This window comes from Salmo salar, chromosome ssa18 (assembly GCF_905237065.1).
Source record: "Salmo salar chromosome ssa18, Ssal_v3.1, whole genome shotgun sequence".
Taxonomy (NCBI): domain Eukaryota; kingdom Metazoa; phylum Chordata; class Actinopteri; order Salmoniformes; family Salmonidae; genus Salmo; species Salmo salar.
Genome location: NC_059459.1, coordinates 77,092,844 through 77,120,176, shown reverse-complemented (window position 1 = coordinate 77,120,176; position 27,333 = coordinate 77,092,844). Strand labels below are relative to the sequence as shown.

The window sequence follows — 27,333 nt, the reverse complement described above, 5'->3', positions numbered from 1 at the left end:
AGGCAGACCAACCATGTGTGGAATACAGTAAGGCAGACCAACCATGTGGGGAATTCAGTAAGGCAGACCAACCATGTGTGGAATACAGTAAGGCAGACCAACCATGTGTGGAATACAGTAAGGCAGACCAACCATGTGTGGAATACAGTAAGGCAGACCAGCCATGTGTGGAATACAGTAAGGCAGACCAACCATGTGTGGAATTCCGTAAGGCAGACCAACCATGTGTGGAATACAGTAAGGCAGATTAACCACATGTGGAATACAGTAAGGCAGACCAACCATGTGTGGAATTCAGTAAGGCAGACTAACCATGTGTGGAATACAGTAAGGCAGACCAACCATGTGTGGAATTCAGTAAGGCAGATAAAACTCACTGGAAGATTTAGTGCAACTAGGATTGTATTTCAAAGAGACTAGGTTTAGAGGGTAACATTCCTCCCTCTCTCTCGCCCCGTCCCTCTCCACAGTGATCTGTCTATCCAGTGGAATCAGCTCTCCAGACACTACTCCACAGACCACAGCAGTTCTCTAGGTTTGATTTGATTTGATTTGAACACAATCCAACCACACATGCATTTACAATAATAGAGGATAATGTTTAACATCGGATTTACATTATGATCCTTGTTTTAGGTAGCATGGAGAGCCTGGAGCCTCCTAGCAGCCAAGTGTACTACGATTCCCAGAATTCACCAGTGGACCCTGCCATCTTCAACAACAAGAGGGACTACAATTCCCCTGTTGACCCCGGCATCTTCAACAACAAGAGAGACTACAATTCCCAGAATTCCCTAGTGGACCCTGCCATCTTCAACAACAAGAGAGACTACGATTCTCAGAATTCCCCTGTCGACCCTGTCATCTTCAACAACAAGAGAGACTCTGCCTATAGTTCTTTTTCAGCTAGTTCTAATACATCTGACTATACTGTCTCACTGAGAGCTGGTGAAGCCTGTTCCATGGAGAATATCCTCCAGAGCCTGGGGCCAGGGGGGCCCACCAGCCGGGGGTATGCCTGCGGCGATGCACCGTCCCTGGGGAAGGAGTCAGGCGAGCCCCGAGATGAGACCAGAACCTCTGCCTTACTAAAGTCTGGGTCGCTGACCAGACCGAGAGTGAGGCAGCCAGACGCTAAGGAGAGACCATCTTCATACTGTTATGAGGACGAGAGGAGGAAGGGAGAAGGGGAGATGGGTGGAGGAGAAGGGGAAAGGGAGGTTTCGAGTCCCCCCCAGCCACCGACCAGGAAGGACAGTTTCAGGGCCACCCGGGGTTGCTCCGGGGTCACAGATGTCAAAGTACAACGATGCATCCCTGACCCCGTTGGAATTCCCAGCCTCTCCCATTGCCATGCCGAAGACGTTGACGACGATCTTCTGAGCATTCCCGGCGTTCCGAGCAGCAACGGCTATCCTGCTACTAGTGAGACGTCAAAGACTGAGGGAAACAGAAATGGAAACAGGGTTGGGAATTTCAAAGGTGATTCTTTAGAGCAGTACTACACCCTCATTTCCAAGAAAAAAGGTTCCCGTAAGGACAACAACTCAGAGATCCAGAATAGCCACCCAGACCCCCTTTCCCCCCTCCTCCCTGCTCCAGAGATAAGCTCCTCTTCTCCCATCTCAAGCCCCGACCCTCCTGACACCTCCATAGTTCCAGAACCCTTAGGGGAGCCCAGCCACCTCCTCCCCCAGAACGAGCACTCCTCATCAGGTCTCTACAGACACAGCGCCCCTGAGAAACTCTTGTCCCAGCTACATCTCCTAGAGTTCTCCAGCGACCCCTCGGACCCTTCAGACCGTAGCTCCGTCTCCCCCTCCAGCTCCCAGTGGTCTCACTCCCCCTTTCACCCCACCAGAGAGAACATATCTGGGGATCTAGGGAGTAACAACGCCCCTGTCCAACTCCAGCAGAACCAGGGGAAGTGGGGAGGGGGTGCTGGAGGGGGAGGGAGTCGCTGCTCTTCCCCAGGATCGGTGGAGATCGATGGGGTTAGAGAGGCAAGGGAGATGGGATTGGTGGTTGGGGCTGCTGCTGCTACTCTCCTCTCTCCCATCCAGCTCCAACACCCCTGGGGTAGGTCATTGAGTGTTCCAGGGTCAGAGAAGCCTTCTGGAGGCTGTACCCAGGGAGGAGTGAGCTCCGAGCAGGTACAGAAGACAGACTTTGGGCCTCTCAGTGCTGCAGCAAGTGTGGATAGCCTACTTGGGGAGGATCTGAGAGGAGGAGGAGGAGACAGAAGAGGAGAAAGAGAGGATGATGATGATGGAGAGGTGCTGATGAAGAAACCCAGGAGTCACCGTTCGTCCCGGTCACGCCGCCGCAGCGAACGCTTTGCCACGAACCTCCGAAATGAGATCCAGCGCAAGAAAGCTCAGCTGTCGAAGAGCAAAGGCCCAGGAGGGCTGCTCTACGGCGGGGAGACGGTCGAGGAAGAAGAGGGTCCTGACCTGGAGGACCTCCAGAGGGAAGAGGCTGACGACCTCAAGGAAAGGTGCACCCAGGAAAGGTGCTCCCAAGGCAGGTACACCTCGTCTGATGCCAGCCGATCAGCTCCAGCCCCTGGAAGTCTACTGGCCTCTACTTCCACACCCCAGCTCCACCTGTCATCCCCAACCCCAGTTTCAGCTCTGCAACCCCCCAGGGATGAATATCCTGAACCACAGGAGGACCAAAACCAAGCGTCAGACCCATCCAGGACCACCCAGATGTTGGATCCAGCCATGCCCAGCTGCGATGTGGGAATCCAGGTGGTGGAGGAGCAAGCTCCAGCTGGTATGGCTCGCCGATGGAGGTGGACGCCCGAACACAATCTCCAACTGGAAATGGACACCGACCGTCAGGGCGAGAGGGTCAGAGGGGCCCTGGGGGTATCAGGACGAGGAAGAGCAGCCTCCACCTCTTCTTCCACCACCACTTGTTCTTCTCATACGGAGGAGTGCGATATTCTTCCTTTCGCGGATCGTTGTAAGTTCTTTGAGGAGACCAGTAGGAGTATGTCGGTGTCGAATCTGCCAGGCCTGACGAGTCGACGGCAGAGGCCAGATAGACATGGGAGGCAGCCTCATCCATCCACGCTGGAGAACCAGAGAGGGGGCTACGGACAGGGACAAGCCCAGCGGAGGTACTCGTACCAGGGGGGAATCCAGAAGGAAAGTCCCCTATCGATTACAACCATGGAGGCCCGGAGACAATTGGTTTGCAGCAACAGGGATAGAGAAAAGGAGGGGGAGAGAGCGAAGGAGGGGGAGAGAGCGACGGAGGTGGAGAGAGCGAAGGAGGTGGAGAGAGCGAAGGAGGTGGAGAGAGCGAAGGAGGTGGAGAGAGCGAAGGAGAGGGAGAGAGCGAGGGAGAGGGAGAGAGCGAGGGAGAGGGAGAGAGAGAAGGAGAGGGAGAGGGAGAGAGAGGAGAGAGAGAAGGAGAGGGAGAGAGAAAAGGAGAGGGAGAGAGAAAAGGAGAGGGAGTGGGAAAGAGGGAAGAAAAGGGAGGAGAGAGCAAGAGAGAGGGAGATGGCGCTTGAAAGGGAGAGAGAGCGAGAGAGAGAGGAACAGAGACAAAGGGAAGAGAAGGCTAGACTGAGAGAGAGGGAGAGAGAAAGAGAGAAGGAGATTGACCTGGCGAGGGAATGTGAGAGGGAGATGGAGAGACAAGGAGAGAGGGAGAGAGAGTCACTCAGTACAGCTCGGGACCTCTACAACACTTGGACTCAGCCCCAGGCATACCAGAAGACCCAGACCCACTCCTGTCCCCATCCCCAAGCCCAGATCGAGGCCCCTCATTCAGCCTTCCGCCCTGTCAACACCCCTCTCCTCCAGGACGACCAGGCTCCACATCAGGGGTACCTACCATATGGCTACACACCAACAGAGGTAAGTATAGGCTACTGTTATAGAGGACATAGACAGTATCTTCTGAAGTATTTGAAGATGCCCAACACTATTAAATGGATCCAGATGTGAATGAGGATGTAGTGTGTTGTAGCTTGCTTAGCCTTGGCTGGTACATGAGGATATAAAGACACACACACACACACACACACACACTAGAGTTTTTTTTTAATCAACTGATTCCAGTCTTTGAGATGGGAACTGAATCTACAAGCATTTTATTATTAATTAATCTGTCCCCCAAGTTGAGTTTTTCTACAACAGATGTTTGGAAACACTTTATAACATATCCTCTCCTCTATAGCCTGGATGAAATAGCTGCTTTCCTCCTCTATAGCCTGGATGAAATAACTGCTCTCCTCCTCTATAGTCTGGATGAAATAGCTGCTCTCCTCCTCTATAGTCTGGATGAAATAGCTGCTCTCCTCCTCTATAGCCTGGATGAAATAGCTGCTCTCCTCCTCTATAGCCTGGATGAAATAGCTGCTCTCCTCCTCTATAGTCTGGATGAAATAGCTGCTCTCCTCCTCTATAGTCTGGATGAAATAGCTGCTCTCCTCCTCTATAGCCTGGATGAAATAGCTGCTCTCCTCCTCTATAGTCTGGATGAAATAGCTGCTCTCCTCTATCGCCTGGATGAAATAGCTGCTCTCCTCTATAGTCTGGATGAAATAGCTGCTCTCCTCCTCTATAGCCTGGATGAAATAGCTGCTCTCCTCCTCTATAGCCTGGATGAAATAGCTGCTCTCCTCCTCTATAGTCTGGATGAAATAGCTGCTCTCCTCCTCTATAGCCTGGATGAAATAGCTGCTCTCCTCCTCTATAGTCTGGATGAAATAGCTGCTCTCCTCCTCTATAGCCTGGATGAAATAGCTGCTCTCCTCCTCTATAGCCTGGATGAAATAGCTGCTCTCCTCCTCTATAGCCTGGATGAAATAGCTGCTCTCCTCCTCTATAGTCTGGATGAAATAGCTGCTCTCTCCCTCTATAGTCTGGATGAAATAGCTGCTCTCCTCCTCTATAGCCTGGATGAAATCGCTGCTCTCCTCCTCTATAGTCTGGATGAAATAGCTGCTCTCCTCCTGTATAGCCTGGATGAAATAACTGCTCTCCTCCTCTATAGCCTGGATGAAATAGCTGCTCTCCTCCTCTATAGTCTGGATGAAATAGCTGCTCTCCTCCTCTATAGCCTGGATGAAATAGCTGCTCTCCTCCTCTATAGCCTGGATGAAATAGCTGCTCTCCTCCTCTATAGCCTGGATGAAATAGCTGCTCTCCTCCTCTATAGTCTGGATGAAATAGCTGCTCTCCTCCTCTATAGTCTGGATGAAATAGCTGCTCTCCTCCTCTATAGCCTGGATGAAATAGCTGCTCTCCTCCTCTATAGTCTGGATGAAATAGCTGCTCTCCTCCTCTATAGCCTGGATGAAATAGCTGCTCTCCTCCTCTATAGTCTGGATGAAATAGCTGCTCTCCTCCTCTATAGCCTGGATGAAATATCTGCTCTCCTCCTCTATAGCCATGATGAAATAGCTGCTCTCCTCCTCTATAGTCTGGATGAAATAGCTGCTCTCTCCCTCTATAGTCTGGATGAAATAGCTGCTCTCCTCCTCTATAGTCTGGATGAAATAGCTGCTATCTCCCTCTATAGTCTGGATGAAATAGCTGCTCTCCTCCTCTATAGCCTGGATGAAATAGCTGCTCTCCTCCTCTATAGCCTGGATGAAATAGCTGCTTTTCAAAGTACTTAATGAATGTTAATGAATGTGTTCCACAGGAGTATCCTGCGCCATCCCAGCCGTTACCACGGGAACAAACACAAATCAACAGGAAGTTCAGCCTGACCGAGAGGTATGACACTTCCTGCCTGTCAGCTCTCTCTCTCTGCTTCTCCTCTCTGTCTCTCTCTCGCTCGCTCTCTCTCTCTGTCTCTCTCAATTTGCTTTATTGGCATGACGTAACAATATACAGATTGCCAAAGTTTACTTTGGAGATTTACAATATTAACATAATTTATAATAATAATCAATATTATCAACGGGACAACAGTAACAACAATAACCAAGGGTCAAAATAACCAAACATTGAACATTAACAATAAGCATAGAGGACACTGTCCCTCATCTTATGGCAGGCAGCAATGTAGTGCGCTGCCAACCCACAGCTGTCTGTGTCCTCCCCCAACAGGACGGGTAGCCTGTCCTCATCAGAGAGGTCTTTGAAACCTTTAATAAGGGTTTCAAATTTGGGGAAATGACACTCTCTAATTGTTTTATATTTTTTACATTTTGTCAGGAAATGCAGCTTTGTCTCAGGTTCTGCTGTTGTGCAGTGGTAGCACAGCCTTTCCTCTACATGGAGACAGGTTTTCCTGTGTCTACCCTTCTCAATGGCAAGGCTGTGCTCACTGAGCCTGTACTTTGTCAAGGTTTTTCTAAGGTTTTGATCAGTAACCATGGTCAAATAGTTAGCCGCAGTGTACTGTTGATTTAGGACCAGATAGCTGGATGAGGGGACTCTTTTCTTTGCTCAGCTCTTGGCATTGCAGGGCTTGGTAATGATATCAGAGGGGGTCACTGTATTTTAGATGTTTCCCAAACTGAATTGCTCTTTTTTGAGTATTTATTATTAGTGGATATTGGCCTAATTCTGCCCTGCATGCATTGTTTGTGGTTTTCCTCTGGACATGTAGGAGAATCTTACAGAACTCTGCATGCAGGGTTTCAATATCGTGTTTTTGTCCCATTGTTTAAAATCTTGTTTTGCAAGTGGACCCCACGCCTCGCTGCCATAAAGTGAAATTGGTTCAATGACACATTCAATTAGTTTTAGCCACATTTTAATAGCTATTTCAATTTGAATTAGTTTTTTAATGGCGTAGAATGCCCTGCGTGCTTTCTCTCTCAGTTTATTCACTGCCTCATTAAGGTGTCCGGTTGAGCTTATTTTTAATTCAGGGCTCAGATTGCAACCCTGACGAAGGCCCCGCCCCTGGTTAAAGAATTCTGTTCTTTTCTTGACAATTTTGATGCTGCACGTATTGCCAGTATACATTGATTTAATTATGTCATATGTTTTACCCCCTACACCACTTTCAATAACTTTGTAGAACAGTCCTGTATGCCAAATAGAATCAAATGATTTTTGGAAGTCGATAAAGCAAGCGTATATTTTGGTATTATTTTGGTGGACATGTTTATCTATCAGGGTGTGTAGGGTGTAAATATGATCAGTTGTGCGATGTTTTGGTATAAATCCAATTGGGCTTTTACTCAAGACATTGTGCTTATTAATGAAGTTTAGAACGCTTACATTTATAATACTACAGAAAACCTTCCCCAGGTTACTGTTCACTGTCACGAACCGGCTCAAAGTTCCTAACAAAAGGGAGACGACAAGGAATAACAAAATATATATTTATTAACTCAGGTAACCTAAATGCAATTAGCAATGGTGTGTGTAATCAGTAATCAGTAGTGTAAGGGAGTGTTTTGCATGCATAAATGTGATAATACGGGGTGTTGAAAGGTGCCAAAGCAAACATCCAAAAGGCCACAAAAATACCACAACAAACTCTATGAAGGTGTCTGCATGGAGAGAGTCTCCCCAATGACTGTGGAAGAGGTCTATTTATCCTGGGACACAGCCGGGCCCAGGTGTTTCCCATGTCGCTGACCCTCCCAACTCCGCCCACCGGCATCCTAATAAGGAAACAAGAAGAGAGAGAATACGGCAGACAGAGTGGGAGGGGCGTCACACACATACATGCTTCTGGAATTGTTAGGGTCCAATGTGTTCTTAACGATTGGGGATATGAGTCCTTGATTCAAGATGTCAGGGAAATAACCTACACTCAGGATCAAATTTAACAGTTTTAATATACTGTAGCCAATTGACGTTTTTCACTAGTGAGTTTGAGCATCTCATTTAGGATGCCATCAGGTCCGCATGCTTTTTTAAATTTGAGGGCCTGAAGTTTCTTATAGAGCTCCTGGTCAGTAATTGGGTTCCAGTGGATTTTGATTGTCCTTTATAGCTTTTTCTAATCCATTCAACGTGTCATGAATTTGGCGTTGTTCTGCGTTTGTGTCAGTTTGAACGGTGTTGTAGAGTGTTTTAAAATGGGTTGTCCATATCTCACCATTTTGTTTCGCTAATTCCTCTTGTTTAGATTTTTTTTTTTAGGTTTTTCCAATTTTGCCAGAAGTTGTTTGTGTTTATGGACTCCTCATTTAGTGTCAGCTGCTTGCTGTTGTACTGGGCTTTTTTGGTTTTGAGTTTTAAAGTCTCACAGTAATGAAGGCGTAAATCACCATTATGTGGGTCTCTGTGCTTTTGGTTGGATAGTGTTCTAAGTTCTCTTCCTTATAATTTTACAATCTGCATCAAACCAGTTGTCATCTGGGATCTTTGTTGTTTAGTTTTTATCAATTTTAGTTGTGCTTCTTTTGCAGGTTGCGTGAATATATAGTTGATGTTTTGTATTGCTAGATTGATGCCTTCTTCACTGTGAGTGAATGTGGTATCCAGAAAGTTATCTAAGAGTGTTTGGATATTTTGGTTCCAGGTTGCTTTCTGGTATTCTTCTGTGCTGTTCTTTTGAGGAACAATGTAATTTGGCTGTGATCAGACAGAGGTGTTAGTGGCTTGACAGGGGAATGAGCTGAGAGAGAAAGGGCCAATGTCTGTAATCATATAGTCTACTGTACTGTGGCCAAGAGGTGAGCAGTAGGTGAATCTCCCCAAAGAGTCCCCCCATAACCTACCATTGACAAAGTACAGACCCAGACTTCTACAGAGCTGCAACAGATCCCTTCCGTTGTTGTAGATGGTGCTGTCACTGTTGTTTCTATGGGGGAGATCACGACAGTTAGAAACACTATGGCCTGTAGTCGTGTGCTCGTTACATCAGGTAGTGTTCCTGTGCTTACATTTGTGTCCCCACAGATGAGGCTATTTCCCTGGGCCTGGAAATGGCACGTCTCTTCCTCAAGGGTGGGGAAGTTCTCCTCTGAGTAATATGTTCCACATGCTAACTGATAGGTTGATGAGTTTAGACCCTGAATGTTCCACATGCTAACTGATAGGTTGATGAGTTTAGGCCCTGAATGTTCCACATGCTAACTGATAGGTTGATGAGTTTAGGCCCTGAATGTTCCACATGCTAACTGATAGGTTGATGAGTTTAGACCCTGAATGTTCCACATGCTAACTGATAGGTTGATGAGTTTAGGCCCTGAATGTTCCACATGCTAACTGATAGGTTGATGAGTTTAGACCCTGAATGTTCCACATGCTAACTGATAGGTTGATGAGTTTAGGCCCTGAATGTTCCACATGCTAACTGATAGGTTGATGAGTTTAGACCCTGAATGTTCCACATGCTAACTGATAGGTTGATGAGTTTAGACCCTGAATGTTCCACATGCTAACTGATAGGTTGATGAGTTTAGACCCTGAATGTTCTACATGCTAACTGATAGGTTGATGAGTTTAGACCCTGAATGTTCCACATGCTAACTGATAGGTTGATGAGTTTAGACCCTGAATGTTCTACATGCTAACTGATAGGTTGATGAGTTTAGACCCTGAATGTTCCACATGCTAACTGATAGGTTGACTAGTTTAGACCCTGAATGTTCCACATGCTAACTGATAGGTTGATGAGTTTAGGCCCTGAATGTTCCACATGCTAACTGATAGGTTGATGAGTTTAGGCCCTGAATGTTCCACATGCTAACTGATAGGTTGATGAGTTTAGACCCTGAATGTTCCACATGCTAACTGATAGGTTGATGAGTTTAGGCCCTGAATGTTCCACATGCTAACTGATAGGTTGATGAGTTTAGACCCTGAATGTTCCACATGCTAACTGATAGGTTGATGAGTTTAGACCCTGAATGTTCCACATGCTAACTGATAGGTTGATGAGTTTAGACCCTGAATGTTCCACATGCTAACTGATAGGTTGATGAGTTTAGACCCTGAATGTTCCACATGCTAACTGATAGGTTGATGAGTTTAGACCCTGAATGTTCCACATGCTAACTGATAGGTTGATGAGTTTAGGCCCTGAATGTTCCACATGCTAACTGATAGGTTGATGAGTTTAGGCCCTGAATGTTCCACATGCTAACTGATAGGTTGATGAGTTTAGACCCTGAATGTTCCACATGCTAACTGATAGGTTGATGAGTTTAGACCCTGAATGTTCCACATGCTAACTGATAGGTTGATGAGTTTAGACCCTGAATGTTCCACATGCTAACTGATAGGTTGATGAGTTTAGGCCCTGAATGTTCCACATGCTAACTGATAGGTTGATGAGTTTAGGCCCTGAATGTTCCACATGCTAACTGATAGGTTGATGAGTTTAGACCCTGAATGTTCCACATGCTAACTGATAGGTTGATGAGTTTAGGCCCTGAATGTTCCACATGCTAACTGATAGGTTGATGAGTTTAGACCCTGAATGTTCCACATGCTAACTGATAGGTTGATGAGTTTAGACCCTGAATGTTCCACATGCTAACTGATAGGTTGATGAGTTTAGACCCTGAATGTTCCACATGCTAACTGATAGGTTGATGAGTTTAGACCCTGAATGTTCCACATGCTAACTGATAGGTTGATGAGTTTAGACCCTGAATGTTCCACATGCTAACTGATAGGTTGATGAGTTTAGACCCTGAATGTTCCACATGCTAACTGATAGGTTGATGAGTTTAGGCCCTGAATGTTCCACATGCTAACTGATAGGTTGATGAGTTTAGACCCTGAATGTTCCACATGCTAACTGATAGGTTGATGAGTTTAGACCCTGAATGTTCCACATGCTAACTGATAGGTTGATGAGTTTAGACCCTGAATGTTCCACATGCTAACTGATAGGTTGATGAGTTTAGACCCTGAATGTTCCACATGCTAACTGATAGTGATTTCATGTTGCAAAAAGAAAGAATAACAGTCAGAAATACAGTAACTACTGAGATGTTCAGAGTGATAAACAGGATAACCTTAACTTTTAGTTGTGTGTGTGTGTGTGTGTGTGTGTGTGTGTGTGTGTGTGTGTGTGTGTGTGTGTGTGTGTGTGTGTGTGTGTGTGTGTGTGTGTGTGTGTGTGTGTGTGTGTGTGTGTGCTTGCGCTTTAGTGCAGATGTATTGAAGGAGCTGTTTACTCAAGCCTACAGAGTTGGGCCCTGTGGAGGGGGTCCAGGTCTGGGCCGTGGGGCTGCCTCTCTGGTCTGGTAGAGGTGGTGGTCTGGTGCGGGGTAGTAGGCTGGGCCCGGTCCGGTCTGGCTGAGCCGATGGAGGTGGTGATGCTCTGGTGGTGGGTGGGGTGCGCTGGGTCTGGTGTGGCGTTGAGGGGGCCTGGGGCTCCTTGGTGGTGCAGTGGTCTGGTAGGGGTCTCTGGGTGCTCCTCTGTCCAGTGCAGCATGGGGTGTTTGTCTACCAAGTGCCACGTCCTTTAGAGACTTGGCAAACATCCCTACTGTCTGCTTCCTCAGGTGGGAGTGGTCGTGCAGGTGCTCTGGGGTGATTGTTGGGTGGTGAGCAACGTGTACGTTCGAGAGTAGGACACAGCCTTTGCAGGGCAGCAGAGTGGAGATGGTGATGTGGGAGTTGGGGAACCACTCAGAGGCCCTCTCTGCTACTCTGTTGACCAGGCTGCCTACTCTCTCCTGCTCCTCTCGCAGGTTGTTGGTGCCGGTGTGAATAATGATGTGGCCTGGTGTGCCAAAGTCAGGCTGGGACAGGATGTGGAGGGCATCCTGTGTTTTTGGGCATCATATTTTGGACACCTTGTGGTGGGGGGGAAGAGTTTATCCTCTTGGATGAATTTCTCATTTGAGTCAATGAGGATGGCCACCTCAGTGGGTTTTACCAGAGTAGTGGGTTTACGGTCTGGGGCTGGGGTGTGTGGGGGCTGTGTCGGTGGGGGGGGGGGGCAGAGAGCTTCTCTCTGTAGTAGGTGTCCCCATGTGAGCCGCCTTGTTGACTGGGGGTGTGGGTAAATGGTTGTCGGTATGGGGGGGGGGTTGTGGGTAAAGGTGGCTTGGTGGGAGTCTCTGGGTGGTCCTCTGTTAGGGGTGGTGAGGTGCTGCAGCTTCTCTCTAGGAGTCTCTACAGTCTGTTCTCTGTGCTGCAGCACCCTCTTGATGACAGACAACTCCTTTGCCATCTCCTCCTTTACCTGCACTACCTCTCTCCTCATGGTGACCTTTACCTCCTCCAGTGCTGTGGTAAGGCTCTCTCCTCATGGTGACCTTTACCTCCTCCAGCGCTGTGGTAAGGCTCTCTCCTCATGGTGACCTTTACCTCCTCCAGAGCTGTGGTAAGGCTCTCTCCTCATGGTGACCTTTACCTCCTCAAGAGCTGTGGTAAGGCTCTCTCCTCATGGTGACCTTTACCTCCTCCAGAGCTGTGGTAAGGCTCTCTCCTCATGGTGACCTTTACCTCCTCAAACACTGTGGTAAGGCTCTCTCCTCATTGTGACCTTTACCTCCTCCAGAGCTGTGGTAAGGCTCTCTCCTCATGGTGACCTTTACCTCCTCAAGAGCTGTGGTAAGGCTCTCTCCTCATGGTGGCCTTTACCTCCTCAAGAGCTGTGGTAAGGCTCTCTCCTCATGGTGGCCTTTACCTCCTCAAGAGCTGAGGTAAGGCTCTCTCCTCATGGTGGCCTTTACCTCCTCAAGAGCTGTGGTAAGGCTCTCTCCTCATGGTGTCCTTTACCTCTCTCTCAGAGCTGTGGTAAGGCTCTCTCCTCATGGTGACCTTTACCTCGCTCTCAGAGCTGTGGTAAGGCTCTCTCCTCATGGTGGCCTTTACCTCCTCAAGAGCTGTGGTAAGGCTCTCTCCTCATGGTGACCTTTACCTCCTCAAGAGCTGTGGTAAGGCTCTCTCCTCATGGTGACCTTTACCTCCTCAAGAGCTGTGGTAAGGCTCTCTCTCACCTCCTGGACAGAGTTCTTCAGCTGGGTTCTTGCACTGGTTGATCTGGTCCTGTAGAAGCTCTGTGTCTGGGCTGGAGGTGGTGTAGCTGGGGGGCTGCTCCTTCAGCTCAGTAACCCATACCTCTAACAGAGCCAGCCTGTCTCTCAGCAGTCTGGAGGTGGTGTAGCTGGGGGGCTGCTCCTTCAGCTCAGTAACCCATACCTCTAACAGAACCAGCCTGTCTCTCAGCAGTCTGATGGTAGTGTTGTCTTGGTGGGCTGCTGCTCAGTAACCCATACCTCTAACAGAACCAGCCTGTCTCTCAGCAGTCTGATGGTAGTGTTGTCTTGGTGGGCTGCTCCTTCAGCTCAGTAACCCATACCTCTAACAGAACCAGCCTGTCTCTCAGCAGGCTGATGGTAGTGTTGTCTTGGTGGTTGTAGGCAGGCAGGGGGAGGATAGAGCTGTTGTGTGGGTCTGGGCCCTTGCTGTTGGGGTGCCTGAGGTGAGGGGAGAGGTTGGGGTGCCTGAGGTGAGGGGAGAGGTTGGGGTGCCTGAGGTGAGGGGAGAGGTTGGGGTGCCTGAGGTGAGGGGAGAGGTTGGGGTGCCTGAGGTGAGGGGAGAGGTTGGGGTGCCTGAGGGGAGAGGTTGGGGTGCCTGAGGGGAGAGGTTGGGGTGCCTGAGGGGAGAGGTTGGGGTGCCTGAGGTGAGGGGAGAGGTTGGGGTGCCTGAGGTGGAGAGGTTGGGTTGCCTGAGGTGAGGGGAGAGGTTGGGGTGCCTGAGGTAGGGGAGAGGTTGGGGTGCCTGAGGTGAGGGGAGAGGTTGGGGTGCCTGAGGTGAGGGGAGAGGTTGGGGTGCCTGAGGGGAGAGGTTGGGGTGCTGTCCTTGTCCTTTTTGGTTCCCACCATCTTCCCTAGGTTGGGGAAGTCCTGCACTAAGAGCTGAGTGCAGCCTCACTGCCCTGGACCATGACAGTGCCGTTCTGGTACATGTTTACCGTCAGAAACCTGTTTTCCTGGTCCTTTTTGCTGTCCTCAAAAATGTGGATTTGCCTTTCCTTGCTTTGTTGTATAGCTGAAATGCCTGGTTACAGCTGAAATGCCTGGTTACAGCTGAAATGCCTGGTTACAGCTGAAATGCCTGGTTACAGCTGAAATGCCTGGTTACAGCTGTATGCCTGGTTACAGCTGAAATGCCTGGTTACAGCTGAAATGCCTGGTTACAGCTGTATGCCTGGTTACAGCTGTATGCCTGGTTACAGCTGAAATGCCTGGTTACAGCTGAAATGCCTGGTTACAGCTGAAATGCCTGGTTACAGCTGAATGCCTGGTTACAGCTGTATGCCTGGTTACAGCTGAAATGCCTGGTTACAGCTGAAATGCCTGGTTACAGCTGTATGCCTGGTTACAGCTGTATGCCTGGTTACAGCTGTATGCCAGGCAGCAGTGTGGTCTGTGTAAAACAACAGTTTTGTTACAGTCCTGTTGTGTGAGCAGTTGGCAAACAAAGTTTCCAGGTTCTCCCTCTGAATTCTGTTTACATTTTAAAAATTTTCTCCCCTTCTCTGATTTGATTTCTGCTGGAAATTCAAAAAAAGACAGGGAAAGTCACTGTCTGTGCTGCTGGTGCTGCGAGCCTGCCTGTGGCCCTGTTGCTATGGTTACCAGTTAGCCAGTAAGCTAGCTGACAGATTTAGCTGAATTTAGCTAGCTAGCACGATTAAGATTGACAGACTGTGAGTCTTTTACTCCTGTGTTGATCTTCAGTTGTACAATATGTTTTTCTAATTTAATTTTGTTAATCTCACTCATAACAACCAGAGTTTTAAGAAGTCAGGAGCTGTTCATCTGCATGACTGCCTCTCTCTCTCTCTCTCTCTCTCTCTCTCTCTCTCTGCCCCCTCTCTCTCTCTGCCCCCCTCTCTCTCTCTCTGCCCCCCTCTCTCTCTCTCTGCCCCTCTCTCTCTCTCTGCATCTCTCTCTCTGCATCTCTCTCTCTCTCTGCCTCTCTCTCTCTCTGCCTCTCTCTGCCTCTCTCTCTCTGCTCTCTCTCTGCCTCTCTCTCTCTCTCTCTGCCTCTCTCTCTCTCTCTCTGCCTCTCTCTCTCTCTCTCTGCCCCTCTCTCTCTCTCTCTCTGCCCCTCTCTCTCTGCCTCTCTCTCTCTCTCTCTCTGCCCCTCTCTCTCTCTCTCTCTGCCCCTCTCTCTCTGCCTCTCTCTGCCTCTCTCTCTCTCTCTCTCTGCCCCTCTCTCTCTGCCTCTCTCTCTCTCTCTCTGCCTCTCTCTCTCTGCCTCTCTCTCTCTCTCTCTCTCTCTCTCTCTCTCTCTCTGCCTCTCTCTCTCTCTCTATCTCTCTGCCCCTCTCTCTCTCTGCCTCTCTCTCTGCCCCTCTCTCTCTCTGCCTCTCTCTCTGCCTCTCTCTCTCTGCCTCTCTCTCTCTGTCTCTCTCTCTGCCTCTCTCTCTCTCTCATTTCAATTCAAAGCGCTTTATTGGCATGATGTAACAATGTACATATTGACAAAGCTTATTTTGGATATTTACAATATAAAAAATATTTTAAAAAATGAAATTCAAAATTGTCAACGGGACAACAGTAACAACAATAACCAAGGGTCAAAATAACCATACATTCAACAATAACAATAGTCATACAGTAGAGGACATATACAGGTTGATTGGTCTGTCAGACACTGTCCCTCAACTTATGGCAGGCAGCAATGTAGTGCGCTGCCAACCCACAGCTCTCTGCGTCCTCCCCCAACAGGACGGGTAGCCTATCCTCATCAGAGAGGTCTTTGAAACCTTGAATAAGGGTTTCAAATTTGGGGAAATGACACTCTCTAATTGTTTTATATTTTTGACATTTTGTCAGGAAATGCAGCTCTGTCTCAGGTTCTGCTGTTGTGCAGTGGTTGCACAGCCTTTCCTCTACAGGGAGCCAGGTTTTCCTGTGTCTACCCTTCTCAATGGCAAGGCTGTGCTCACTGAGCCTGTACTTTGTCAAGGTTTTTCTAAGGTTTTGATCAGTAACCATGGTCAAATAGTTAGCCGCAGTGTACTGTTGATTTAGGACCAGATAGCTGAATGAGGGGACTCTTTTCTTTGCTCAGCTCTTGGCATTGCAGGGCTTGGTAATGATATCAGAGGGGGTCACTGTATTTTAGATGTTTCCCAAACTGAATTGCTCTTTTCTGAGTTTTTATTATTAGTGGATATTGGCCTCATTCTGCCCTGCATGCATTGTTTCTGGTTTTACTCTGGACACGTAGGAGAATCTTACAGAACTCTGCATGTAGGGTTTCAATGGGGTGTTTGTCCCATTTGATGAAATCTTGTTTTGCAAGTGGACCCCACACCTCGCTGCCATAAAGTGAAATTGGTTCAATGACATATTCAATTCGTTTTAGCCAAATTTTAATAGGTATTTCAATTTGAATTTGCTATTTAATGGTGTAGAATGCCCTGCGTGCTTTCTCTCTCAGTTCATTCACTGCCTCATTAAGGTGTCCAATTGAGCTTATTTTTAAACCTAAGTAATTGTAGTGTGTGCAGTACTCTATATATCTTGTACCAATTGAGAACTTTGGTCTAATTCCCTGAGATCTCTCTCTCTCTGTCTCTCTCTCTCTGTCTCTCTCTCTGTCTGTCTCTCTCTGTCTGTCTCTGTCTCTGTGTGTGTCTGTGTGTGTGTGTGTGTGTGTGTGTGTGTGTGTGTGTGTGTGTGTGTGTGTGTGTGTGTGTGTGTGTGTAAGTACTACATGTATAAGTGTATGGTGATTGGAAGTAGAATCTCTCTCCATCAGGCTCCATGTTATGATGACAGTCTAATGGAGGTCCCTATGGGAGAATTAGAGAATCTGTCTGTCTCTCTTTCTTTCTTAGGGACAACCCGCGGTACAGACGTGATTCCTGCACCAGGCCACCAGATTGCGCTATAACAGTTACACCACACCAATACCACCACCACCACCTGGGTCAGAGCGGCAGGCTGTCTGCCTGTAGTGTGGATGATCCCACATCTTCATCATCGTCTTCATCACTACGAAGCAGGGCCATGTCAGAGAATGATCTACGCTTCGACTCCACATACCACCGTGCTTCCCCCTCGGTTGCTACAGCGACACCGCTTTCAGAGCTGGAGGAGGGAGGCGGGGTTGATGGAGTGGGAAGTGCTAGGGGAGTGGCTACCAGGAAGAAAACCCCACCCCCTCCCAGGCCGCCTCCCCCCAAATGGGAGGAGTTCCACCGAAGGAGAGCGCCCCACAACACCCTCTTCGCCTCTTCTCTCTCCTCCACCTCTTCTTCATCAGTCCATCCTCTCCCTCTCAGTCCACCAGAGGGTCTACCCTCTCACCCTCCTCACACCTCCTGTCCCACAGAAACGTCCAAAATGACGCATCAGCGCTCCTACAGCCTCCCGCCTCAGAGGGAGGAGCTAGAGGGGTGCCAGCGCTGCAGCCTGAGCCAGCTCCAGGAACGCCCCTTTTCACAAGCCACGCCCAGTCCTGGGTTCAGACGCAGGTCCTTCCTGCCGGTGGCTCCACAACATAGAGAGAGAGACACACCCACTCATTACAACAACTCACTGCCCCCTCTACCACCATCAGACAACCAAGCCAGGTGAGGAGATGGAGACTGAACACACACACACACACACACACACACACACACACACACACACACACACACACACACACGTTTAACCCTATTGTCATCCCACTCCAGGCTATGCAACATGGATGATCAAGATCTCCCTGCTGTGTTGAAGCCCATCTCTCATAGACAGCAGAGGGCCGGGGCTGAGTGGGAGAGAACTCCATCTCCCAGGGTGCATATCGTCTCAGCCCTCCCCACCATAGAGAACGGTGTTATCTCTCTAGAGTCCTATTTTGCTATGAGCTTCGAGCAGCAGCAACAACTACAGAACAGTAGAAGATTCCGGAATCATCCCCACAACAACAATAACAACAGTAAGGAACATCAGTCTGATTCTGAAAAGTGACAACTGCTGATGTAAAAAGGGCTATATATAATATGATTGATTGATTCCCATTCCAGAACCAGAATTGGAACCCGAATTGGAACTGGAACCAGGTTTTAGCCCGAGCTCCGCCCAGAGCTTGGAACAGGAAGTGGACATCCCCATGGAAACAGACATTGACGACTTCCAGGAGGAGGGGCTTCCTGAGGATGAAGAGCCAATCAGGACAGAGCTCCAGTGTTTTGCTCTGCCCGTCACGGTGTGTGACAGGATTCACTGTGCTGCTAAGGAGTAGGGTGAAGTTGCCCCAAGATGCTGATCTTGGGTCAGATTTAAATTTTCCCCACTAATCATTAAAGACGTCCTCCAGTGATAGGATTGGGGGAGGGGAAGCTGATCCTAGATCTGTATCTAGGCAAAACTTCACCCCGGAGCATGCTGCTAACTTATATAACTATATATTATAGAACTATATATTATAAAACCATATATTATAGAACTATAAATTATAGAACTATATATTATATCACTATATATTATATAACTATATATTATAGAATTATATATTATAGAACTATATATTATATAGAACTATAAATTATATAACTATATATTATATAACTATATATTATATAACTATTTATTATATAACTATATATATTATATAACTATATATTATATATAACTATAAATTCTATAACTATATATTCTATAACTATATATTATAGAACTATAAATTGTAGAACTATAAATTGTAGAACCATATATTATAGAACCATATATTATAGAACTATACATTACCTAACTATATATTATAGAACTTTATATTATATAACTATATATTATATAGAACTATAAATTATATAGAACTATATATTATATGACTATATAGAACTATATATTATATATAACTATATATTATATAGAACTATATATTATATAGAACTGTAAATTATAGAACTATATATTATATATAACTATAAATTCTATAACTATATATTCTATAACTATATATTCTATAACTACATATTATAGAACCATATATTATATACAACTATATATTATATGACTATATATTATATAGAACTATAAATTCTATAGAACTATATATTATATAGAACTATATATTACATAACTATATATTATATAGAACTATAAATTATATAACTATAGATTATATAACTATATATTATATAGACCTATATATTCTATAACTATATATTCTATAACTATATATTATAGAACTACATATTATAGAACCATATATTATATAGAACTATAAATTCTATACAACTATAAATTATATACAACTATATATTATATGACTATATATTATATAACTATAGCTTAGTTCACTGTCCTCGTCCCCTATTGGGCTCAAACTAGTGATCCTCTGCTGTACAAACACGTGACCGTCCGCAAACACGTGACCGTCTGCAAACACGTGACCGTCCGCAAACACGTGACCGTCCGCAAACACGTGACCCCCGCAAACACGTGACCGCCCGCAAACACGTGACCCCCGCAAACACGTGACCCCAACAAACACGTGACCGCCCGCAAACACGTGACCGCCCGCAAACACGTGACCGCCCGCAAACACGTGACCGCCCGCAAACACGTGACCGCCCGCAAACACGTGACCGCCCGCAAACACGTGACCGCCCGCAAACACGTGACCGCCCGCAAACACGTGACCGCCCGCAAACACGTGACCGCCCGCAAACACGTGACCCCCGCAAACACGTGACCCCAACAAACACGTGACCGCCCGCAAACACGTGACCCCCAAACACGCCCGCTTCATAGCATACTCGCCGGTTGCACCACTAAACACCAATTTGGCGATGCAAGTGGAGACATTATAACTGGGGGGTGAACTTACCGGTACGATCTGAACTCTACTACAGGTTCTGGAGACAGACATCGATACGCTGCCTGCCCAGGAGGCCTCGCCGGCGGGTAGGAAGACTGCAGAGAGTGGGTCCCTGGATGGGGAGATGGAGGACCAGGGGATGGGGACCAGAGAGGGACTCATGGAGGAGCTATTGCCCCAGAGCGGTGGGGGCAAGGCGGGCACAGAGAGCTGGAGAGGGGCCTACCGTAACACAAACTCGGAGAAAAACACTGACAGCCTGGATAGGTAGGTGTACTGTGTCTGTGTGTGTTTGGGGTTTATGTATTTGCTCATTCATTTGCTCATTCATACACATTGCTCTAATAAAGGACTATATCTCTCAAAGACAAACAATGCATTTGTCAGCAAAAGCAAATAAACATAGTTCACTGTCTTTATGGACTTATGTTAACATTTACATTATTACGGAACATATTTTCATGTAATTTGAAACCCTAAGTCTTATGCTTTCCGCCCTCCCCCATCACTCCATCTCCTCTCCTCCTCTCCCTCCCTCTCCTCCTCTCTCCCCTCTCTCTCTCTCCCGCTCTCCTCTCCCTCCCGCTCTCCACTCTCCTCCTCTCCCTCCCTCTCGCCTGCTCTCCCTCCCTCTCGCCTGCTCTCCTCTCCCTCCCTCCCTCCCTCCCTCTCGCCTCCTCTCCCTCTCGCCTCCTCTCCCTTCCTCCCTCCCTCTCTTGCCTCCCTCATTCCCTCCCTCCCTCCCTCCCTCCTCCTCTCCCTTCCTCCCTCCCTCTCTTGCCTCCCTCATTCCCTCCTTCTCTCCTCTCCTTCTCTCTCCCCCTCTTCCTCCCTCTCTCCTCCTCTCCCCCTCTTCCTCCCTCTCCCTCCCACTCGCCTCCTCTCCTCCTCTCTCGCCTCCCTCATTCCCTCCTTCTCTCCTCTTCCTCCCTCTCTCCTTCTCTCCCTTCCTCTCTCCTCTCCTCCCCACCCCAGGCATTCTGCTGCCAGCTCCAGTTGTTCGTCCTATTATTCTACCTCAGCAGCCAAGGCTCAGCTCCTCACTCAGATGAAAGACTACTGCTCAGATGCCAGAGATACTGATCACGATGACCAACTGTCTTATAAGGTAATAAACATACACGCTCATACAATGTAAATACACGTGTGAGGGCACTCACTAGCACACACACGGCGATGATGACGAGCTGTCTTACACCTTTTCCTGTCTCCCCCTCCCCTGTCTCCTCATCCCCCTGTCTCCCCATCCCCCTGTCTCCTCATCCCCCTGTCTCCCCCTCCCCCTGTCTCCTCATCCCCCTGTCTCCCCCTGTCTCCCCCTCCCCCTGTCTCCCCCTCCCCCTGTCTCCCTCATCCCCTGTCTCCCCCTGTCTCCTCATCCCCCTGTCTCCCCCTGTCTCCCCTCTCCCTGTCTCCCTCCCCTGTCTCCCTCCCCCTGTCTCCCTCCCCTGTCTCCTCATCCCCCTGTCTCCCCCTCCCCTGTCTCCCTCCCCTGTCTCTCCCTCCCCTGTCTCCCTCCCCTGTCTCCCCCTCCCCTGTCTCCTCATCCCCCTGTCTCCCCCTGTCTCCACATCCTCCCACTGTACAGAAACAGTTGATGGAGAGTCTCCGTAAGAAGCTAGGAGTTCTGAGAGAAGCACAGAGAGGTCTACAGGAAGATATACGGGCTAACACACAGCTGGGAGAAGAGGTATGTACAGTACAAACACACACACAAGTTTTGACACACCTACTCATTCAAGGGTTTTTCTTTATTTTTACTATTTTCTACATTGTAGAATAATAGTGAAGACATCAAAATTATGAAATAACACATATGGACTCATGTAGTATTTTAGATTCTTTAAAGTAGCCACCCTGCCTTGATGACAGCTTTGCATACTCTTGGCATTCTCTCAACCAGCTTCATGAGGAATGCTTTTCCAACTGTCTTGAAGGAGTTCCCACATATGTTGAGCACTTGTTGGCTGCTTTTCCTTCACCCTGCAGTCCAACTGATCCCAAACAATCTCAACTGGGTTTAGGTCAGGTGATTGTGGAGGCCAGGTCATCTGATGCAGCAGTCCATCATTCTCCTTGGTCTAATAGCCATTACACAGCCTGAATGTGTGTTTTGAGTCATTGTCCTGTTGAAAAACAAATGATAGTCCCACTAAGCGCAAACCAGATGGGATGGCGTATCGCTGCAGAATGCTGTGGCAGTCATGCTGGTTAAGTGTGCCTTGAATTCTAAATAAATCACAGACCGTGTGACCAGCAAAGCACCCCCACACCATCACACCTCCTCCTCCATGCTTCACGGTGGGAACCACACATGCAGAGATCATCTGTTCACCTACTCTGCGTCTCACAAAGACACAGCAGTTGGAACCAAAAATCTCCAATTTGGACTCATCAAACCAAAACACAGATTTCCACCGGTCTAATGTCCATTGCTCGTGTTTCTTGGCCCAAGCAAGTCTCTTCTTCATATTGGTGTCCTTTAGTAGTGGTTTCTTTGCAGCAATTTGACCACGAAGGCCTGATTCACACAGTCTCCTCTGAACAGTTGATGTTGAGATGTGTTTGTTACTTGAACTGTATGAAGGATTTATTTGGGCTGCAATATCTGAGGCTGGTACCCCTAATGAACTTATCCTCTGCAGCAGAGGTAACTCTGGGTCTTCCTGTCCTGTGGTGGTCCTCATGAGAGCCAGTTTCATCATAGCGCTTGATGGTTTTTGCGACTGCAATTGAAGAAACTTTCGAAGTTCTTGAAATCTTCTAGATTGACTGACCTTCATGTCTTAAAGTAATGATGGACTGTCGTTTCTCTTTGCTTATTTGAGCTGTTCTTTGCATATTATGGACTTGGTCTTTTACCAAATAGGGCCATCTTCTGTATACCACCCCTACCTTGTCACAACACAACAGATTGGCTCAAAGAAATTCCACAAATTAACTTTTAACAAGGCACACCTGTTAATTGAAATGCATTCCAGGCGACTACCTGGAGAGAATGCCAAGAGTGTGCAAAGCTGTCATCAAGGCAAAGGGTGGCTACTTTGAAGAATCTCAGATATAAAATATATATTGATTTGTTTAACACTTTTTTGGTTACTACATGATTCCATATGTGTTATTTCATAGTTTTGATGTCTTCACTATTATTCTACATTGTAGAAAATAGTAAAAATAAAGAAAAACCCTTGAATGATTAGGTGTGTCCAAACTTTTGACCAGTACTGACCCTTTACTCAGTATTAAGTTGAAGCACCTTTGACAGCAATTACAGTCTTGAGTCTTCTTGGGTATGATGCTACAAGCTTTGTACACATGTATTTGGGGAGTTTCTCCAATTCTTCTCTGCAGATATTCTCAAGCTTTGTCAGGTTGAAGAAAAAAAACTGGAATGAGTAGGCATTTCCAAACTTTTGACTGGTACTATACATACATACACATTTAAACCAGGTCTTCTCCCCTCTAGGTTGAGAGCCTGGTGCTAGTGGTCTGTAAACCCAACGAGGTGGATAAGTTCAGGATGTTTATCGGGGACCTGGATAAGGTGGTCAGTCTGCTACTGTCTCTCTCTGGTCGGCTACTGAGGGTGGAGAGCTCCCTGGCCAACCTGGACGCTGAGACTGGACACCACGAGAGGGTGAGAGACAGACAGAAAGACAGAAAGACAGAAAGACAGAAAGACTGAATGGACAACATTAAAACAAACTCCTCCCTCCCCCTCCCCCCTCCCCCTCTCCTTCCTCTCCTCGCTCCTCCCTCTCCCTCCTCCCCCTCCCTCCCTCCTCCCCCCTCCCTCCACCTCCTCCACCTCCCCCTCCACCTTCTCCCCCTCCCTCCACCTCCCCCTCCCCTCTACCTCTCCCTCCTCCTCCCTCTCTCTCCACCGCTCCCTCTCCCTCCTCCCCTCCCCCCCTCTCCTCTCCCTCCTCCCCCCTCCCTCCGCCCCTCCCCTCTCCCTCCTCCCTCCGCCTCTCCCTCCTCCCTCTCCCTCCGCCTCCTCCCCTCCCTCCTCCCCTCCCTCTCCCTCCTCCCTCTCTCCTCCCCTCCCTCTCCCTCCTCCCCCTCTCCACCCCTCTCCCTCCTCCCCTCCCTCCTCCCCCTCTCCTCCCCTCCCTCCACAGCTCCTCCTCCTGGAGAAGAAGCGACAGCTACAGGTCCAGCTGTCTGAAGCCCAGGACCTGAAGGAACACGTGGACCACAGAGAGCAGGCTGTAGGAAGGGTTCTGGGACGATGCCTCTCCCCAGAACAGGTACTTTCATTAGAGATGTGGCTCAGTTGGTAGGACATACAAAAAACATATACACGTACTACTGGTAGTTGCTTTGAGTCAAAGTGTCTGCTAAATGGCATATATTATCATATGATTACTATACCAGTGTTGTTATTATTGATGTGTCAATCAATTAAACTCTATCAATCCACAGCACCGTGACTACAGCCACTACGTGAAGATGAAGGCAGCATTACTGGTGGAACAGAGACAGCTGGAGGAGAAGATCAGACTGGGAGAGGAACAGTTAAGGGGGCTGAGGGAGAGTCTGGGGTTAGGGTTAGGGCTGTCTATGGGCTATGGACACTATTAAACCAACCAGGAAACCTTAAAGCTGGGGTTAGGGCTGTCTATGGACACTATTAAACCAACCAGGAAACCTTAAAGCTGGGGTTAGGGCTGTCTATGGACACTATTAAACCAACCAGGAAACCTTAAAGCTGGGGTTAGGGCTGTCTATGGACACTATTAAACCAACCAGGAAACCTTAAAGCTGGGGTTAGGGCTGTCTATGGACACTATTAAACCAACCAGGAAACCTTAAAGCTGGGGTTAGGGCTGTCTATGGACACTATTAAACCAACCAGGAAACCTTAAAGCTGGGGTTAGGGCTGTCTATGGACACTATTAAACCAACCAGGAAACCTTAAAGCTGGGGTTAGGGCTGTCTATGGACACTATTAAACCAACCAGGAAACCTTAAAGCTGGGGTTAGGGCTGTCTATGGACACTATTAAACCAACCAGGAAACCTTAAAGCTGGGGTTAGGGCTGTCTATGGACACTATTAAACCAACCAGGAAACCTTAAAGCTGGGGTTAGGGCTGTCTATGGACACTATTAAACCAACCAGGAAACCTTAAAGCTGGGGTTAGGGCTGTCCATGGGCTATGGACACTATCACATTGACATTGCCATGGGAAGAGCCTCAGTCTTGGCTTGGGTCTTGGTCTAGAAATAGAGGACTTTGTTGGACTGGTTAGGGATGGGACATGGGAGGATGGCCCTGGGGTATGGGCACTAATTGAAAGGCCAGGAAGAAGAGAAGGTTAGTGGGTTATGGGAGAGCCTGGGCTTGGGGTTGGAGATTGGCCTGGGGTATAGGCACTATGGGGAGACAGCCATCCTACACACAGAGACCCTAGAGGATGGGACATGGGTACCACTGAACAACCCCAGTGTGTCCTTAAAAAGTGCTGCCCACTTTTCAAAAACACTTCAGTCCTTTTTCTTGACACTCAACACTTATTGAGAGAGTGTTTTAAGTCTTCGCTTGGCAGTATTGGTGCAGTAAAAACACACACCTACTCTTTGGTGTTACATTGTGGATCTTTAACTTACCGACATGATCCTCACAATCACACACTACGTGGTCATTGAAGTTGTTGTTGTTTAGTGAGCGTGTGTTACTGAAGAGGCCTGGAGAAAGTATTTATTTATTTATAACTTCTCCTCTGTAGACGACAGGGAGACTCTAGGGTGCTAGACGAGTGTTTTTCGTTAAACTGTTGAATATAATCTAATCTGTGCAGAAAAAGAGAGAAAAGCTCCTTCTTTCTCTCCACTCATAATCCATTATGTCCCAATATCTTCTCTGCCGTACTACTTAGCATCCGTGGACAACACATTATTCACTACATACTCAGTAGTTTACAAGTGTGAATGTTGAGATCCCAATCACATACAGTTGAAGTCAGAAGTTAACATACACCTTAGTCAAATACATTTATACTCAGTTTTTCACAATTCCTGACATTTAATCCTAGTAAAAATTCCCTGTCTTAGGTCAGTTAGGATCAACACTTTATTTTTAGAATGTGAAATGTCAGAATAATAGTAGAGAGTGATTTATTTCAGCTTTTATTTCCTTCAACACATTCCCAGTGGGTCAGAAGTTTACATACACTCAATTAGTATTTGATAGCATTGCCTTTAAATTGTTTAACTTGGGTCAAATGTTTCGGGTAGCCTCCCACAAGCTTCCCACAATAAGTTGGAGGAATTTTGGCCCATTCCTCCTGACAGAGCTGGTGTAACTGAGTGAGGTTTGTAGGCCTCCTTGCTCGCACACATTTTTTCAGTTCGGCCCACAAATTTTCTATAGGATTGAGGTCAGGGTTTTGTGATTGCCACTCCAATACCTTGACTTTGTTGTCCTTAAGCCATGTTGCCACAACTTTGGAAGTATGCTTGGGGTCATTGTCCATTTGGAAGACCCATTTGCGACCAAGCTTTAACTTCCTGACTGATGTCTTGAGATGTTGCTTCAATATATCCACATTTTTTTCCGTCCTCATGATGCCATCTATTTTGTGAAGTGCACCAGTCCCTCCTTGTAACGGCTGTCTGAAGAAGTAGACCAAGGCGCAGCGTGTTGAGAGCTCATATTTAATTGAGACACTTTGAACAAACCAAGAAAATGACAGCCAAACAGTTCTGTCAGGTATAACAAAACACTAAACAGAAATTAACTACCCAGAAACTCCAAAGGAAAACAGGCTGCCTAAGTATGACTCCCAATCAGCGACAACGATGTACAGCTGTCCCTGATTGAGAGCCATACCAGGCCAAAACAAAGAAATACAAAGCATAGAAAAAAGGACATAGAATGCCTACCCAAATCACACCCTGACCAAACCTAAATAGAGACATAAAAAGGGCTCTCTCAGGTCAGGGCGTGACACTCCTGCAGCAAAGCACCCCCACAACATGATGCTGCCACCCCCGTGCTTCACGGTTGGGATGCTGTTCTTCGGCTTGCAAGCCTCCCCCTTTTTCCTCCAAACATAACAATGGTCATTATGGCCAAACAGTTGTATTTTTGTTTCATCAGACCAGAGGACATTTCTCCAAAAAGTATTATCTTTGTCCCCATGTGCAGTTGCAAACCGTAGTCTGGCTTTTTTATGGCGGTTTTGGAGCAGGGGCTTCGTCCTTGCTGACGGCCTTTCAGGTTATGTCGATATAGGACTCGTTTTACTGTGGATATAGATACTTTTGGACCTATTTCCTCCAGCATCTTCACAAGGTCCTTTGCTGTTGTTCTGGGATTGATTTGCACTTTTCGCACCAAAGTCCGTTCATCTCTAGGAGACAGAACACGTCTCCTTCCTGAGCGGTATGACGGCTGCGTGGTCCCATGGTGTTTATACTTGCGTACTATTGTTTGTACAGATGAATGTGGAACCTTCAGGCGTTTGGAAATTACTCCCAAGGATGAACCAGACTTGTGGACGTCTACAATTTTCTTTCTGAGGTCTTGGCTGATTTCTTTTGATTTTCCCATGATGTCTTGCAAAGAGGCACTGAATTTGAAGGTAGGCCTTGAAATACATCCACAGGTACACCTCCAATTGACTCAAATGATGTCAATTAGCCTATCAG

At 47.4% G+C, this 27,333-nt stretch overlaps 1 protein-coding gene across 1 annotated transcript in view; it reads left to right on the top strand.

The window, feature by feature from the left end:
- LOC106578042 (protein Shroom4) overlaps window positions 1-25,826 on the top strand; it is a 100,110-nt gene extending 74,284 nt beyond the window's left edge. Inside the window, exons 4-15 of the mRNA XM_045701588.1 lie at window positions 471-535; window positions 637-3,872; window positions 5,668-5,741; window positions 16,705-17,442; window positions 17,548-17,792; window positions 17,881-18,062; window positions 19,714-19,946; window positions 20,655-20,787; window positions 21,268-21,369; window positions 23,146-23,316; window positions 23,801-23,929; window positions 24,105-25,826. Of these exons, the coding sequence (XP_045557544.1) occupies window positions 471-535; window positions 637-3,872; window positions 5,668-5,741; window positions 16,705-17,442; window positions 17,548-17,792; window positions 17,881-18,062; window positions 19,714-19,946; window positions 20,655-20,787; window positions 21,268-21,369; window positions 23,146-23,316; window positions 23,801-23,929; window positions 24,105-24,263 (5,467 nt within the window). The 3' untranslated portion in view covers window positions 24,264-25,826. The remainder of the gene's footprint in view (window positions 1-470; window positions 536-636; window positions 3,873-5,667; window positions 5,742-16,704; window positions 17,443-17,547; window positions 17,793-17,880; window positions 18,063-19,713; window positions 19,947-20,654; window positions 20,788-21,267; window positions 21,370-23,145; window positions 23,317-23,800; window positions 23,930-24,104) is intronic.
- Window positions 25,827-27,333: the final 1,507 nt, after the last annotated feature.